This window comes from Panthera uncia (genome assembly GCF_023721935.1).
Source record: "Panthera uncia isolate 11264 chromosome B3 unlocalized genomic scaffold, Puncia_PCG_1.0 HiC_scaffold_1, whole genome shotgun sequence".
In the NCBI taxonomy this organism is placed as follows: domain Eukaryota; kingdom Metazoa; phylum Chordata; class Mammalia; order Carnivora; family Felidae; genus Panthera; species Panthera uncia.
The window spans coordinates 64,142,778-64,159,902 of NW_026057582.1; the positions used below are offsets into that span (position 1 = coordinate 64,142,778).

At 34.7% G+C, this 17,125-nt stretch overlaps 1 protein-coding gene across 6 annotated transcripts in view; it reads right to left on the reverse strand.

Moving 5' to 3' along the window:
- Positions 1-17,125, reverse strand: part of ARHGAP5 (Rho GTPase activating protein 5) — a 77,746-nt gene that overhangs the window by 50,094 nt on the left and 10,527 nt on the right. For all 6 annotated transcript variants that reach the window (XM_049612922.1, XM_049612919.1, XM_049612923.1 and 3 more), the window contains exon 2: positions 10,413-14,300. In XM_049612922.1, coding sequence (XP_049468879.1) covers positions 10,413-14,132 — 3,720 coding nt within the window. In that variant the 5' untranslated portion in view covers positions 14,133-14,300. The remainder of the gene's footprint in view (positions 1-10,412; positions 14,301-17,125) is intronic.

A 17,125-nucleotide genomic window follows, 5' to 3' on the forward strand; every position in this document is an offset into this window, starting at 1 on the left:
TGAAATGGTTACTAAAGAACACCTCACCAAATGCTTTCCAAATGAGAATGGAAATATTAAAGAACCATAAGTTCTGCTAAATCTCAATTAAGTATAAAATGTTTAATTTTCAACAACAAATTTTACTAGACTGAATTCCTTGACAGCAGAGCCCACACACCAATTCATTCCTGTACCCTTAACCTCAAACAGCGCTCAAGCATAGTGGGCATTCAATAAGATGCTCATTGAATAAATTGACAGTTTCCTTAAGTCAAAACTAAATGGTAATTACTTAAAAAAAAAAAAAAGCACACACACATAAAGGGTTCTTTTTCACCACTACAAAAACAAAGCCACATACTCATACTGACTTCAACTGACAACAGTCAACATACTGTATCAGGCCATAAAAATTTATTATAAACAAGATATAAATCTTCCTTGTAACAGATATTATGGTTTTCATCCCTTAACAAATTACCCAATTTGGGGGAAAGGCAACTCCACCCAAAGTTCTAGGGATAAAGGCTCAGGCCTATATTTAGTACCATAAACTCTATTCTCCTGGCCAGAGTTCCCTGGCTACAAATGGGTACAGTCCCAAATCAAGATACATAGTCTAGAAAAGATGCTGACTGAGGAGAGTCTGGGAAAGCAGCTTTCCCTTTCTTCTGAATATATCACCTTTACAAGAGTGACCCACACTCTCTCTCCCCTAAGGAATATCTGCAAGATAATAATCAATATAATGGGTACTCTGCCAACAAGAAAACTAAGGTACTCTCCCAAAATATAAAATAGAAAACCTGAAACTTCCAAGCAGTTCAAGGCTCCGTTAAATGACCTTGCTCATTAAACAAAGTCTAAGCCTACTCTATCTGTATCTGATCTAAAAGTATTGCTCTTTCTACAGTAAGCTTTTTAGCATCCAATTTTTATTTAGCCTTGATTAAAATTCTTTAAAGAATTTCAGTTTTTCCCAGATGTGAACACTGATAGTCCATCAAATTAACTTTCAACAAGTTAAGGGATACACACTAGAAGTGAAAGGCAAACTTACCCTGTAACTTATGCATTTTGATACAGACAAAACAGTTCAATGCAGATATATATCTCATTCTTATATCTGGAATGAACAATTTATAAATCAAAAAAAAAAAAAATTCTGGCCACCACTGTTTGATTAACAGTATATTTAAAAGTACTTTATTTAACAAAGACAGATTCTACAAGTCAGAAGTAAAAACTAAACCTAAGATTCATTACATTCAAAAGAATCTAAAGTATTAATAGCAGGTATCAATTCACTATTTATTAATATTAAATTAACATTTTGTGACTCATTACATACATAGGCATCTACCCCTTTCATTTTTTTTTAAAGGTAACATGCCTATTTTGGTATCCTTCCTCAAACCGTATTACAAGGGCTAAAGCAGCAGAATCTTCTAAGGCATTATCTCAGAATCAGGTTTAGTAAGAAAGAAGCAGTAAAATACATCGAGAAGAATATAGACTAGAAGCAACATCTGAGAATAAAAGAGGAATTGGTAGTCACTGATATAAATAAGAGGATGAAAAGACTCAGGACCTGGAAACAAGACAGAAAAACAGTATTAAAAGAAGCTGAAATACCAACTCACTCTAATGCACCATAAAATTCAACAAATAATTTACTATTTCCGATCTGAGTCAAGCTAGCGTAACAGAAATAGATACTGAAGAAAAACCAAACTGGCTTGATCACAGGTATACCTCATTTCATTGAATAAGTGTATTAAAAACTGGCAATTTTACCAATGCAACTCAAATTTCTCATTCAGTTCATGGTCTTAAAGCACTTTTTCAAACACCTGTAAGTTATGAAATCAATTCAGTAGGTCACAACCAGCACCTCTTTATTTCACTGTAATGGACTAGAAAATCAAAATAATGTATACAGTATTGTTTTTTGAGATTTCATCTATGTAGAAATATTTATGTGTATGATATAAACAAAGTAATTCTGATGGCTGCAATCAAGAAATGTCTTAAAAGGTTTTGATTTCATAACTAACACTAAACTCATTTTGGAGTAGAGAATAAAGGACGATCAAACATAAAGCCTTCTTTGACTGGCAGGAATGACAAGCCCACTTTAAGAGAAACAGATCTTCCTTAGATGCCACTAATACCCAAAAGTCGTAACTTTTTAGGTATTAAGGAATCTGAAAAAAGGTTTTTAAGACTACAGCTCCCATCTTGGAATCAAAGAACAAAGGTAAACAGAATGACCTCTCCTCTTAGAGGGAAAAAAAACACAAAGAAATGTATAAACTTGGGTTCAGAATTCATAAGAGTATTTAATTTAAAAATGAATATAGAAACTAATCCACCATAATGGAACAAAAGACTAGTCATTCAACACTGGCAGTTACTCAAGGCTCTGGCAGGCACTCCTCTGTACTCCCCAAGGTTAATTTCATCTGCCATCTCTACTTCAATGTGTCCTAAATATGTATCTCCAACTCAGACCTCTCCTGTGAGAACATCTAACTGCCAAATTAACATCTCCACTTGAACTCTAAAACCAAAGTTATAATTTCCACTCCCCAACTCTAAACCTGGTAAATCTCTAATGTTCTACATCATAAACAGCATCAACACTGTTAAAGCTGCATAAGCCAGAAACCAAGAAGGTATCTTTCCTATCTCATTTACCATTCTCACTCTTTCTCCCCAAACAATACACCATCAAATCTTAGAGATTTTAGGTACTCTTAAATCCATCTCATTCCCTCCACTGCCATCATTCTCCCTTCCCACTACAACTACTCAAAAGCTTTCATCATGATTTATTTAGACTACTGTAATATGCTAATTGGTCTTCCGTGGCTCAACCCATTCACCACATGGAAATCAAGTGATTTCAAATCCATCCACTGTCTAATGTATCACTCCAAAGCTAAATAACAGAAATGTCTAACAATGCTAAATAGGTCCAAGTCTAGCCCCAACTCGCGAGTCTCTCCTTGTACTACCCTTTCCCACAGAAATAAGGGTCAGCAATTCAGCCTGCTGCCTGTGTTTATACTTCAACAGCAGATCTGAACAGTTATAACAGAGGCTACATTACCTGCAAAGCCTAAAATACTACCTGACTCTATGGAAAGTATGCCAGTACCTTCCTTAGATTAATGACCACTTACAGTGACCTCTTTAAAGAACATACCACATTCCCTCTCACAACATGAACACTCTATTCATTCAGCATTAAATAGTCTTCCAACCATCCAACCATTCCACTAGTTAAGTCCTATTAACCCATCATATCTGACTTAAAATGACACTTCTCAGGGAGGCCTTTCCTCACCCTCTATACTAGCACATCTCAATTCAGATAAGCCACATTTCAATAGCCCCATTGGCTACCATACTGGAATAACAGTTCCAAGACAGAAGACTAGATGTTTTGAGGTGCACTTTTCTATTCTACTGGTCAATATGCCTATCTCTGTGCCAATACCAGTCTTACATGCTAAACTTTTACATTATCTGATAAAATAAGCACATACACCCATCACCACCACTCCACCTCTGCCTTTCTTCTTAAGTGGCCTATTCTAGGAGCACCTGGGTGGCTCAGTTAAGCATCTGACTCTTCATTTCGGCTCAGGTAATGATATCGCAATTCTGCTTAAAGCAGAACCTGCTTGGGTTTCTCACTCTCTCTCTCTCCCTCCCTCCTTCCGCCCCTCTCTTGCTATCTCTCAAAAATAAATAAACTTTTTTTAAAAAAAGTGTCCTATTCTAGGCTCTTTACTCTTCCATACATGGGTTAAAAACACTGTGTGAAGTAACCTGAAAAACCCTGACACTCTGAATGAAACACTGAATCCAGAGATTAGTCTGAAAAGCAATGACTTCTTCATAATATGCTATATTCATGGATAGGAAAGCACTAGAGTTCCCCATTTATTTAGATCTTTTTCACTGTTTTTCAATACCTTTCCACATAGTGGTGTGCACATGTTATAATTACTCCCAGGCACTGGATAATCTACCATGCTTCTGTAACTAGTATCTTCTCCAATTATCTTTACTATTTATTGCCAATATATAGAGAAGCAATTGACTTTTGGTAACTGATATTACTCAAACTATTTCTGTTAACTCCTCTACTACCATTAATTTATTTGTAGATCCTTTATGGCTTTTACATAGACAATCACATCAGCCAATAATGACAATTTTGCTTCCTCCATTCTAATATTCATGCATTTAATTTTTTTTATTTTATTGCTTTGACTAGCACCTCCACATAATACTGAATAAAGTGGTGACAGTGTGCACATTATCTTGTTCCTGGTTGAAAAGAGAGTCCATTTCCCCATTTAGGGCATTTGTTGCAGGATATTTATTGCAGATTTCAATTGTTTATTTGTAGAAACCTTTTTTCCAAGTTAAGGTTCTTATCTATTCATAATATAGTTTTCTATGAATTTATTAAATTTAATAAAATGCCTTCCATACACTGTTGCTGCATGTTTTTTGCTATTATATGTCCAAAATCCCTTATCTAAAACCCTTGAGGAAAATATGTTTTAGCATTTGGAAGTTTTTAGTCATTAGCCATAATGTACAGTACAAAAACTGTCAATTATGTAACCCCATTAAAGTGTGGGTCGGTTCTGCAGTGAACTGTATGGATATTTACTCTAAATAAGATAAGCAATGATTAAAAATAGCCTCAAATAAGATTCTGCAACCAAGAGCAGGTCAAATCAGATTGTGTCGCAAAGTTTGAAAAAAAATAACAAAAACAAAAAACTTGGTTTTCAGAAGTTGTTGCATTTCAAAACTGCAGTCAAGGGCCTGCGGACCTGTATTTCATTTAGGATTTTTGCATGTACACTCCCCTAAGCAAAACAGGACTATAATTTTCCTTTCTTATACCATCCTTGCCTGATTCTGAAATTAAGACTAGATGACTTCAAGAAAATGAATTAAAGAACGTATTCTCCTGCTTTCTGTTTTCTGGAATAGTTTGAAGAACACTGAAATCATCCATTCCTTGAAAAGTCTCCTATAAAATGATCTGAGCCTGGTATTTTTGTGCAAGATAAAACTATTACTCCACAACTTATGGGACTGGGGTGCCTGGGTGGCTCAGTTGGTTATGTGTCTGACTCTTGACTTTGGCTCAGGTCATGATCTCAGAGTCGTGAGATTGAGCCCTACATCATGTTTGCACTGGATGTGGTGCCTGCTTAAGATTCTCTCCCCCCCCCCCCCCCCATTGCGTTCACTCTCCTTCTCTTAAAAACAACAACAACAAAAATAGTTATGGGATTATTCAAAGCTTTCTTGTCTGTATTTTTCTGAGTTTGTGTTAATTTTGTTTAAACTTTCAAATATGCTGACATAAAACTGTTGATAGTATTCTATTTTTTTTTTTAAGTATTTTTTTTAATGTTTACTTTTGAAAGAGACAGAGAAACAGAGCATGAGCAGTAAAGGGGCAGAGAGAAGGAGCCACAGAATCTGAAGCAGGTTCCAGGCTCTGAGCTGTTCGCACAGAGCGTGACGCAGGGCTCAAACTCATGAACTGTGAGATGATGACCTGAGCTGAAGTCAGACACTTAATCAACTGAGCTACCCAGGTGCCCCAATGTTCTATTATTTTTTAATCTATCTGTGATTATGTTCCCTTTTTCATTGTCAGTATTTAATTATGCCTTCTCTTTTTTTCTGATTAATCTTGAAGGACATTTGTCTACTTTTCTAGTCTTCTTAAAGAGTCAACTTTTAGCTTTATTGACTTCTCATTTGGTTTCTGTAGCTCTCTAACTTAAAAAATGAATATGTAAGGAAGCTCAGTCGGTAGATGATGTGACTCCTGATCCTGGGGTTCTAAGTTCGAGCTCCACTTTGGGTATACAGATTACTTAAAAAAATAAGTAAAAATAAACGGAGTATATACATCAGCTTCCCACCTAGACTATGTGAGGCCAATCACTTCCCTACCTGCAACCTGAAATCCAACACAACTTTCCTTACTCCTCAGGCCTTGCTTAACTAACTGCTTTTGGATTTAAACTAGCTCTTCAACTTAGCAGATTTTTATAAATGCAGTGCTATTTCACAATATCCCCAAAATAAGGGCAGTTTCCTATCATCTCTCACCTTACTTAGTAACAATTTTATGCCTCTGTAAACATGATTTTCCCCACCTAAAATCTTTTCTCCTTCTTTAAAGCCAACCAAAATACCCCAAACTGGTGACGTACCTTTTTCTTCATGAAGCTTTGTGAAATTAACTATAAACTCTAGGGTAATAGCTCGGCCTGTATTCCTTTAATATTTATATTTAAGTGATACTATCAAAAAATAGTGTACATACTTTATTTAACAAATTTACTAATGCGTCAGGCACTGCTATAAATAAATATGAACTGATTTTTCATAGTAGTCCCAAGAAGTATGTTTATCTCCATTTTCCTAGTTGGAAGTGGAGAATGATTATACACTTACACAGCTAGTAAATGACAGAGCCTGGATTCAAATCCCAGAAGTCTGGCTCCAACAAACCATGTGCCCTTAACTACGCTTCCTTAAATTGTTCTAGTAGTACTTTCTTAACACTGCCCCAAGCACAAGGTATGGTCTCTCTAACTACCATTTAAACTCTTTAAGGGGATGTGTGTTCTTTTTTTTATATCCTTCAACAACTTTCTGTACAGAATTTAAGTGTTTAGCAGGTTATTAGCTAATGCTTACTGAACTGAAACATGAGACGACAATTACTCAAGTCCAGCTTACACAATGAAAATAATTTTTAGGAAAATTAAGTTGCACTAAAGTGCTCCAGCCTTGCTTGGGAAAAAAAAAAATATTATGGATAACTTATATAAAGTTAGCTTTGGAGTGAGCTAAGACATATACTGTGCATATATACACACAAATCCATAAAATATAGCTGTGGTCCAACACTGTCTCTGTAAAATTTCACTGTAAACTATGTTTATCTTTTTAAGATCACAGGTATAGAAACTAAACATTTAAGTGATAAATTAAAAAATTAAAAATTATTTACAGACCTAAAAACTTCTAAAATAGAATTTCTTCAATTTTCTTAGAGTTCAAATACCCTAATACATGAATCTAAAAACTAAAGCAATGTTATATGAAAGTACAAGGAAATTCTAAAATAGCTCTAAAGATTAAAATAGCGCAAACTACCGTGAGTTAAGTCAACTGAAAGCAGATTATAAATACGACCCAAAGCCAATGCACCACTTCAATAGAAGTGAGGACAAGAATGACACCAAATGAAAAGAGGTACATTATACAAAAGGCTGAGTAGAAGCAAATTTATGAACCATTGCAAGTGAAGAAGAAGAGAACCTAGGCCCATGTTTCTCTGTGGAATAATAACAAAAATTAAAGACAAATTACTGTATTTAGTGATTTTAAGATGTGGTGAATGTAAATACCACCATTACTTTATGTATCTTTAAAAAAGAAACAATAAAATCCTATATTAATTATAATATCAATTAACATTGGATATTAGATTCAGTAAAATTCTTATCTTCCTGAACTTCCTGAACTTAGGATGGGGTTATATCCTGCTCAACCCATTGTAAGTTGAAAATACATATCATTAAATCAAAAAACCACTTAATATACTTCACACGTCGAACATCATAGCTTAGCCTATCCTACCTCAAATGCTCTCAAAACACATTAGTCTACAGTTGGGCAAAATCACATAACACAAAGACTATGCTATTAGTAAGTGATGAATATTCTGAAATGTACTGAATACTGCACTGAAAGTGAAAAACAGAATGATTTTGTGGGCAAAGAATGGTTGTTTACCCCTCATGACTGCATGGCTGAATGGAGCTGCAGCTTGCTACCATTGCCCAGCATCACAAGAATATCGTACTACATCTCACCAGCCCAGGAAAAGACCAAAATTCAAAATTCTAAGTATGGTTTCTATTGAATGTGCTACTGCTTTTGCACTATCATAAAGCTGAAAAATCTTAGTTGGAACCATCCTAAGTCAAGGACCATGTGTATAATTAAGTGACTACGTAAGACAAATCATGTATGAGAAACATTTAATTCAAGGAATATTATTACTAAACTAACTGAAATCAGGTAATGTGCTAAAATTTCAGAACATAAATACAATTTTGGTATATTCCTTCCTCACAATGCTCATAGTTAAGAAATTAACACTAAAATAACTATAGTAATAATAAATATCGAGTCATTTAAGTCTTTGGAATTCAATTGTTGAACATTTTTACCCTAAAGAAATGACCTAGGGGTGCCTGGGTGGCTCAGTAGGTTAAATGTCTAACTTCAGCTCAGGTTATGATCTCACAGTTCGTGGGCTTGGGCCCCACATCAGGCTCTGTGCTGACAGCTCAGAACCTGGAGCCTGCTTCAGATTCTAGGTCTCCTTCTCTCTCTGCCCCTCCCCATGCTCACTTGCATGCTCTCTCTCTCAAAAATAAAACATTTAAAAAAGAAAATAATCGAAAAAGAACAATCTTTCATGCAAATTGGCCCCTGCAATAAAAAATGATAGCAAAATTAAAAACCTAGAAGCCTAGCCACCCAGTTTTAAAACAATTTGTTAAATGGAAAACAATGTAATAAGTAAAGGTATTAACTGAAATACTATGGAGCAATATGGAAAAATACAACTAAGTGAAAAAAATAAAAAAGCACATATACACTACTACTGCAACTAAATAAAAATTAGGAATAATGGGGAAATATAAAGAAAACTATTGAGATAGATGTTGAAAACCTAAGTGTTTGCTCATAGATTGTATGTTAAATAATAGTACTGCACCATCATCAAATTTCCTCATTTTGGTATCTGTACTGTTACTATTTAAGAGAATGTTCTTGTTCTCACAAAATGAAGTATTTAATGGTAGAAAGAGTCCAACATCTCCAATTTAATCTCAAAGGGCTCAAAACAATAAACCTCAATACACACACACACCAAATAGATCAAGGAAGCAGGACAAAATGCTTCCTGAGGGTAAATCTCAGTAAAGAATATACAAAAGCTTTTATCCTTCCTGCAACTATTCTCCAAGTTGAAATTATAATAAAAAGTTACCGGGGCACCTGGGTGGCTCGGTCGGTTGAGCGTCCGACTTCAGCTCGGGTCATGATCTCAGTCTGTGAGTTCGAGCCCCGTGTCAGGCTCTGTGCTTACAGCTCAGAGCCCCAGGGCCTGTACAGATTCTGTGTCTCCCTCTCTCTCTAACCCTCCCCCGTTCACGCTCTGTCTCTCTCTGTCTTAAAAATAAACATTAAAAAAAAAAAATTAAAAAAAAAGTTACCAAAACAACTAAGTAAACTTATGATCAAAAATAGAAAAATAACACACATATACACAAAAGCAATTTAAAATGGAAAGGCTGTAAATGCTTTATTTTTGTTAATATGCATTAAGTAGTTTTAATAACATAAGAAAAAATGCTGAAGTCTTTTGGTGGTGATAAAATGTATAGTAAAAACTAGTGATTAATAGCTGAGTATGAAAGATCGTTAGCTAGTAGCATGTGTTGTGAGTACCTGCAGTAAATATGTACTAAGATGATGGACATACATAACTGATGAAAAAATTATCAACATGGACAATGAAAGCCTGCTGAAAGACTACCTTAAAACCATAAAAAATCTGAAGAAAGTTTATGCACACTCAAGAGTCAAAGAGTACTGGAAGTAAAGGTGCTAAGGTACCACTGTGATAAAGATCTAATTAAAATTATTAATTATAACTTTAATAGCATACATATTTAAGCTTTTAATGCTTAATACCATCAGGTAAATTAATATCTACTGAAAATGGATACGGTATTGCTATTTGGTCAGAACGTTACAATTCAAACTTCAGAAACCTTTCTGCATGTCTTTAGGCAGGACACCACCATCCACAAAGAAGCTTCCTGGAACTGTAAATTCCAAAATTGCGAATAATTTCCAATATTACAAATTATTAATTATATTTTAGTATCTTTGATACTGGTAGGTCAAATTAATTTTGCAAAACTGCTAGGTCAAGAAGGCAAAAAGATAAGTGGGATACGTAAAAACAAAAAAAAGAGCAAAATCACTTTATATCTCCGTTTCTAAAAGGAAAATAAGCATATTCACCTAGAATAATAACACTGAAGAATTCAAACTTCTAAAGACACAAGTAAAAAATGCAATTTAAAAAGTAATGAAAATAATTCACCCTCACAAAATACTAAAAACATTAAAAAGAGCTAATTATTTACCGAACGACCTAATGCAGCCTAAGTTCTCAATAATATTCGTTACCTTAAAAAATACGTATTTTAAAAGGCAAAACAAACATCTTCATAAACATTATTACTGTTCAGTAAAGTTTTATAAGTTAAACTTACCTTTTTATCTTCTTTTACTTTGTGGGTTTTCTTCTTCATTTTCTTATCATCTAATTCCTGGTCTGAAGTGATTGCAGGATTATCAATACCACCTTTCCAAGTTTCAACAGGAGAAAGAAGTGGATCTTCTTCACTTCCACGATGTCTTCCTTTTCTTTTTGTTTTAGAAGTGGTGAAAGCCTCATCATCACTTGCATCTGAATGTGTTCTTCTATAGTACGACTTGGCTTTACTAAACAGGGTTTTAGATTTATATTTGTATTTTGAAGGCCTCCTTTCCCCATGACTTTTTGAGGTTCTATCAGAAAATCCATTTTCTTCATCTCCTTGGGTGTTATTTACAAATGAGTTTCGAATTTTAATAATGCGAGTCTGACTATCATCTGGGACAACATATATCTCATCAGAATAGCCCTTCTGTTTGAAAATTGTGTCAATGGGTTCCGCATAGTTATCTGAAGGATCCATATCTTCAGGATGTGCCAAAGGTACCCGGGAAGTCTGTTTTCTTGGATTTTTACCAATACCAGCTTCAATTGTTTTTAAGAGGTTTGGATCCAGTTTTTTCACATTTGTCTTAGGTACAACTGGTTTAGGTTTAATAGGTGGAGGCACTTTATGGTTGCGTTCATGGTCATGACAGTTTGGGGTGCTATGAATAGGATATTCATTTCCTTCTAAATCTAATCTGTATCTGGAACGGTCACTAGGTGTTGGAAGCAACTGTACATCATCCCCAATCGGACTATAAGGAGGTGGTGCTTCTGTATCATCATCTGAATCAGGGTAGTTGTTATAGGGGAAACAGTCTCTGGGAGATGGTAGAAAAACATCCTCACTTTGATGGGTTGATTCCCTTGTATTATCAGATAAATAGGAATTTTCTATCATATTTTTTTTCTCTAGAACATCACTGAAAAACAGTGTAAAGACCTCAGTTTGTCGATGATATTGAGATAAAGAATACAGTGCTGTAAACTTAGCAGTGATCTCGGTTGCAATGTGTTCTCCTTCAGTCATTAACTCCTTGATAGCCTCATTTTCAAAAAAATCTGCTTGGCTGTCAGTAACTGCCACCAGCTGTACAGGAATGGTGTCTTGAACTTCTGATAGAAATGCTCGAAGCATTCCCATTGATGCTTTCCGTTTGGCAGAATAAACTAATATATACCCATGAACTAGTTCATCTTTCCTTACCCCAATTGAAGAATGGTATGATAATATTGTGATCTGTATTCGCCTCCTTTTTTCACCAATGATTTTATCAAGCATTAGGGAATTATTCTGTCCAGCTTGAGCAGCACTACAAGAATGAGAATCAAGGAAGGGTGAAAGAATAAGATCCACACTAAAGGGATCACCACACATGGCACACATGACAATTCTCAAGTCAGCTTCTGATACATCCTTACTGGTGGGAACTGGGCTCACCACATCTAAATTATGCTTAACTGATTCTAATACTCCTCTTAGAGCTTGCTTTATTTGGGTTTCATTAAATTTACGAGGATATGTACCAGGAGGTACATCTACAAAAGGACATTGTAACTTGTTTGCCAACTGTTGCCCTTGGTGCCTGAGAATTGGTAGATTCTTACTCATGGAATCTCTCTGATTAGCCAGAATTAATGTAAATGGAAGATTTGCCATGTATTTATCTTTTCTGATCTGAGAAGCTTCAGTTCTTATTTTTCCAATAAATTCCCCAATAAAATTCAGTGACTCAATGGAATTAAATACACAGAAGCACCCATGTGGTTTAAAGGCAGCAGTCCACAATTGACTTAAGAAGTAAGGCGACTTGGCATCAACTGGCCGAAGATCAAGTTCATAAATTTTTCCATCTAAGGCATACTCATCATCAGTGGATTGTGTTCTTATCTCATTTGTTAGTTCTTGGGCAAGGCCATCCTTCCCTAAAATGAAAAGGTTAACTTTATCTATATTGGTACTATCATGATACAACCGTAAGCGGCCATGATCCAACTGCAAAAGACTACTGGCAAGTAATTGCTCTACTTTAATGTCTGTACAATTTTGGCCACTAAGACAGGTTTCTTTAGTGGGGTGATAAACAAACCCTATGTGCTTAAGTAGAAGAGATTCCCTATCAGGTGCAAGTTTCTGTAAAGCTTTATATCTAGGTTCTTCACTCAAAACTGTATGAATTTCACTCATTTTATCTGAACTAGGTGTCGCATTAAGATCTAAATCATAAAAAAGTTCAGAGTGCTCAAAAAGCATTTCCTGAAACTCTTCTTTGGCTTTTTCAACTATTTCTCGCTGATGCCTACCATACACCTCTTTGCTATCAGCCTCTGTGATGTACTTGAAGGCTTCATCCTCCATAACAAAGCACATAACTTCTTCCCATGGCTGCCCAGGTGAAATGAACTGAATTTTTTCCAAAGTCTTTTTGAATTTTTCCTTCATTTCTACCCTTCTTTTCTCTGATATTAGATGTTGTACATGGTTCTGATAGACTTTCTCAGCTTCTAAAGTGCTCAGGAGGTCAAATGGGATTCGTCTATCATTAATTTTGTCTATATGGTCAGTTTCATCCCAAGGTGTTTTTTCTAGCACCACAAAACATAACTGAAAGTCTGCTCTCTTTTCCAATAACTTCAAAGCTTCTGACCAATTCAAATGTTCAATCTCTTCTAAGTTTGGCAAAAGAGTATTAAAAGCTCTTGGTAAAGTATTTATATATTCTTCTCTCCTTTTTCTTATGTGTTCTTGTTTAAGTTGTTCTATATGTTTTGAGAATGTATTTCTGGCCTTTCTTGTTCCCTCTAAGTTGATGTATTCTTCATAATCAGGATGATTTTTTAATTTATTACTAACAGTTTTCCAAGTTGCATGATAATCTCTCACAGTCTGCACAAGTTTTTCAAACTTATCTGTTGCTGTGACAACAAGTTGTCGCTGTGTTTTGTAAGCATCCAGATAGGGAATAATTTTAGGTTTGCCACGAGTTTTATCCAACATTTGTACCAGTGCAGTGAAACATGTCTCGATGTTGACATTAAATCGTGCTGATGTTTCCACTACAAGAAGGTTCTTTTTGTTTGAAGCAAATGCCTGAACTTCTCTAAGATAATGATCCACGCACTCATCACATTTAGTTGCTGCTATTATTACAGGCTTTTTTGATTTTGATAGTTGGACAAAAAGATTATTCACAAATTTAAGTTGATCATCAAACTTCCTATTGCATCCCTGACTCACATCAATGCACAGTAAAAACCCATCTACATTGAGCTTCCCTTCAGGCATTTGCTTCTGTTCAAAGTCTTGTTCCAAGCCCAGCTGATCAGTGCAAATGTACATTAGTTTTTCTGCTGACTGCAATTTAGAGGCAGCTGCACGTTTTATATATGGTTGCAAATTCGTACTCCGATGAGGCAAGAAAGTCTGGTCATCAATGAACTCTGTTTGTTCAATGACATGAATTTTGCATTCTACTCCATCTTCACCATTTTGTGTTATGTCACCCCAGTACAAAAAGTGATCATTGTTTACTACTCGTCCTCCAAAGTCAATGGTGCTAAGCACAGAAGTATGCTCTGGGTAATATTCATCTGCTTTTGAGCGTACAAATCTATTGCACAAACAAGACTTTCCAACTCCACAGTTACCTTTGTCTTTTTCAGTCCCAGAGAGTCCAACTACACTGATCGTATAGGATGGGGGGCGAGGCTCTTTGTTTTTTGCCATCATAACTCTCTTCTCATGTCTCTACATTCATAAAGATAACCAGATATACTTCTCATTCTGAAAATAAAATCATCTCAAAATACAGATCTGAAAGTTCAGAACTATATTTGGTTCTTTGTACTTCCCTCATTTCTATGCAGAAAGGTCTTCAAGATCATAATGATCATCTTCCTAGAAAGAAGAGAAAAAGGACAAAACTTAATCAGGAATTACATATTAAATTATATACATACTACAGATGTTCGTAACAAAGCACTATGGATATTAATGTTACATGTATTTTAGGTTTGAAACCACCATTAAACACTGCTTATGATTTACCATTATAAATGCAACCAGACTTCAAAATTTAAGAGAAATCTAATAATTAAAATAATTACATACAAAATTTAACGTTTCACAAGCTTTAAACTAAGCCCCTACTGACCAAATGTGCGTTTTGTCTCTATTCCTTCCTAGAAGTTTAAAGAAACAACTAGTCCTTTCCCCTCCCTCAATTTTCCTGCCTTCTGTGACTGGAGGTACGTTTGCTGATAACTAAAGCAACTAGTTGCCTTAACAACTCCCTCACAACTTTCAAAACAACCTGCTTTCTATTACATTATTCCCCAAAACTTGTTCCCTAAAATGGAATTTCATACAAATTAAGCAAGATGTTAGAATTAAATAAAATTTTTCATAAAGTTTCAACACGCTCCTGCGAAATCTATAAAATTTTATGCCCAAAAACAAATTTAAAATATTCACACACTTCAATAGGTAAGTAGAAATGGACAGTTAATACAAATACTGAGAGTATTTAACCAGACCAAAGTTTCTCAAACTATCAAAGCAAAGGATCAATTTTTATTTCATTATCTGCACGTTCAATTTTGCAAAATGCAATAAATGCAGTTTTTTTAAAAATCCAAGCCCCAATTATTAGATTGAAGAGACATAACATCACTGTCAAATTATTTCTAAATGTTCTTGATTTCTGTATTTATTTCCTCTAAGAGTAGCTACAAAAAGCTCATGGACCACATTTTAAGTAGCACTAAGCTAAAGAATTTGGAGATTATATATTTGAGATAATCTTTTACAAGTATTTGATACACTAGCAACATTAAATAACCTGAAAGAACTACGTGCAATTTAATTTAGGTTATTTATGTGGAAGCAATGAATCAGTCTTTTAGAATAATCTTATTTATAGATTCCTCATTCTTTTGAGGTTGAATTAAAAGCAATATATCATTTGGACATCAACATATGTGAAAATTATCTTCAGTTCAAACAAAATAAAGAACATAGAGAAAAAATACAGAGGTATGAAAAGAACCACCACTTGCCCCAAATACCTGGCTTCTACACTGACCTCAAATGCAAGTAAACACTTATTCAAAATATACTGTACATTTATTTACTATACTAACAACTAATGCGTAACAGAAATTATAATTCAGAATTATGACTAACATTTCTGGTAAAATAATATTAAAAAGTAAAATTTCAGATTTTTGTATTCGTGTACTTTATTCTATTAGCCTCAACTATAAATACTAGCATCTGCCATATGATATTCAAACAAAGCATTTACTAGATTCACTTTCCTAATAAAATAATCCTATGTAGAAAAAGCAACACAAATAGTTAAAGTTATTTCAAATCTATTTGAGTTTATGACAACAGTAAAACCAAAACTGCTTTGATACATGTTTTCCCCATCTATAAAATGGGGCTGTGTATCTATACAAATTTAAGAAGTAAATCATTTTTTTAAATGTTAAGCACCTAGCCAACAAAGGGTTTAATAAGCACTAGTTCTGTTTATTAATTTGATTCTTAGAACCAGTGAAACTGTCAAGGATTTTTTCAAAAAAATGATCTGGTCAGACTTGTGACTTAAAAAAATTTATCTGGCAGCAATGTATATGATAACTAGAAGTAAGAGAAATTGGGGCAGCCCCTCCAATCCTATTAACGCTTTTTCATTAATAAACCTTTTAAAAAATCTTAATCTGGTCAAATTGGGTATTTACACCTAGCACAAGTTTAACTTTCTTTACCTAAACTATGTAAAAGAATATTTGTATTTACTGGTAAGAAAACACAGTGAATGAACTGGATAACAACATTATATACAGTGATAAAAAGCAAAAGGAAATTAGTTTGGGAAAACAACACAATGATCCCATAACTAACAATTAAGAAAAAAAATCGAAAACAAGGAATAGAATCCTTTCGTCTTACTAGAAAAGCAGAAAACTGCAGACAATACTATTTAAAATGTACATCAAAAGAAAACCTACCTAGTGATTACTTTGGGGAATTTTCATGTTCAACAGCATAAACACTAGCACTACATATGGCTCTTTATTAAACAAACATCTATTCTGAAAACTAAGCAATTCAAAGCATGTTAAGACTGTCCCCTGCATTCCAGTTTAAGAGACACAAAGTTAACAGAAAAGTAACAGTACATTGTCATATGAACCTAAGCATTATAGAAAATTCTCAACTACAAACCTAATCCCTTGCCTTAACAGTCACTATTCATTCCTCATATATGCTTACCCAAACATTAAAAGACAGACACGTTTCTGCTCTCCTACAGCATGTACCTCAAAACACTGAGGTAGCTTTCTGTCTTAAGCTATAGAGTGTAAGCAGAAATGAAAACACTCTTATCGTAGAATGTATTTTAAAACTTTCACAGGGACATCTGGGTGGCTCAGTTGGCTGAGCATCCAACTTCAGCTCAGGTCATGATCTCGCAATTAACAAGTTCGAGCCTTGTATGAGGCTCACTGCTATCAGCATAGAACCAATTTGGATCCTCTGTCCCCTTCTCTCTGCCCCCCTACCTGAGCTCTCCCTCTCAAAAATAAAGAAACATTAAAAATAAAAACTTCAGAAAGAAAAGGGTCTTAAAATTAAAAGAAGATGAGTGAAGGCATGAAGTTACCACCCTTTCACAGGTCAGTGAAAAATGGAAAGCTTCCTATCTAATGAGA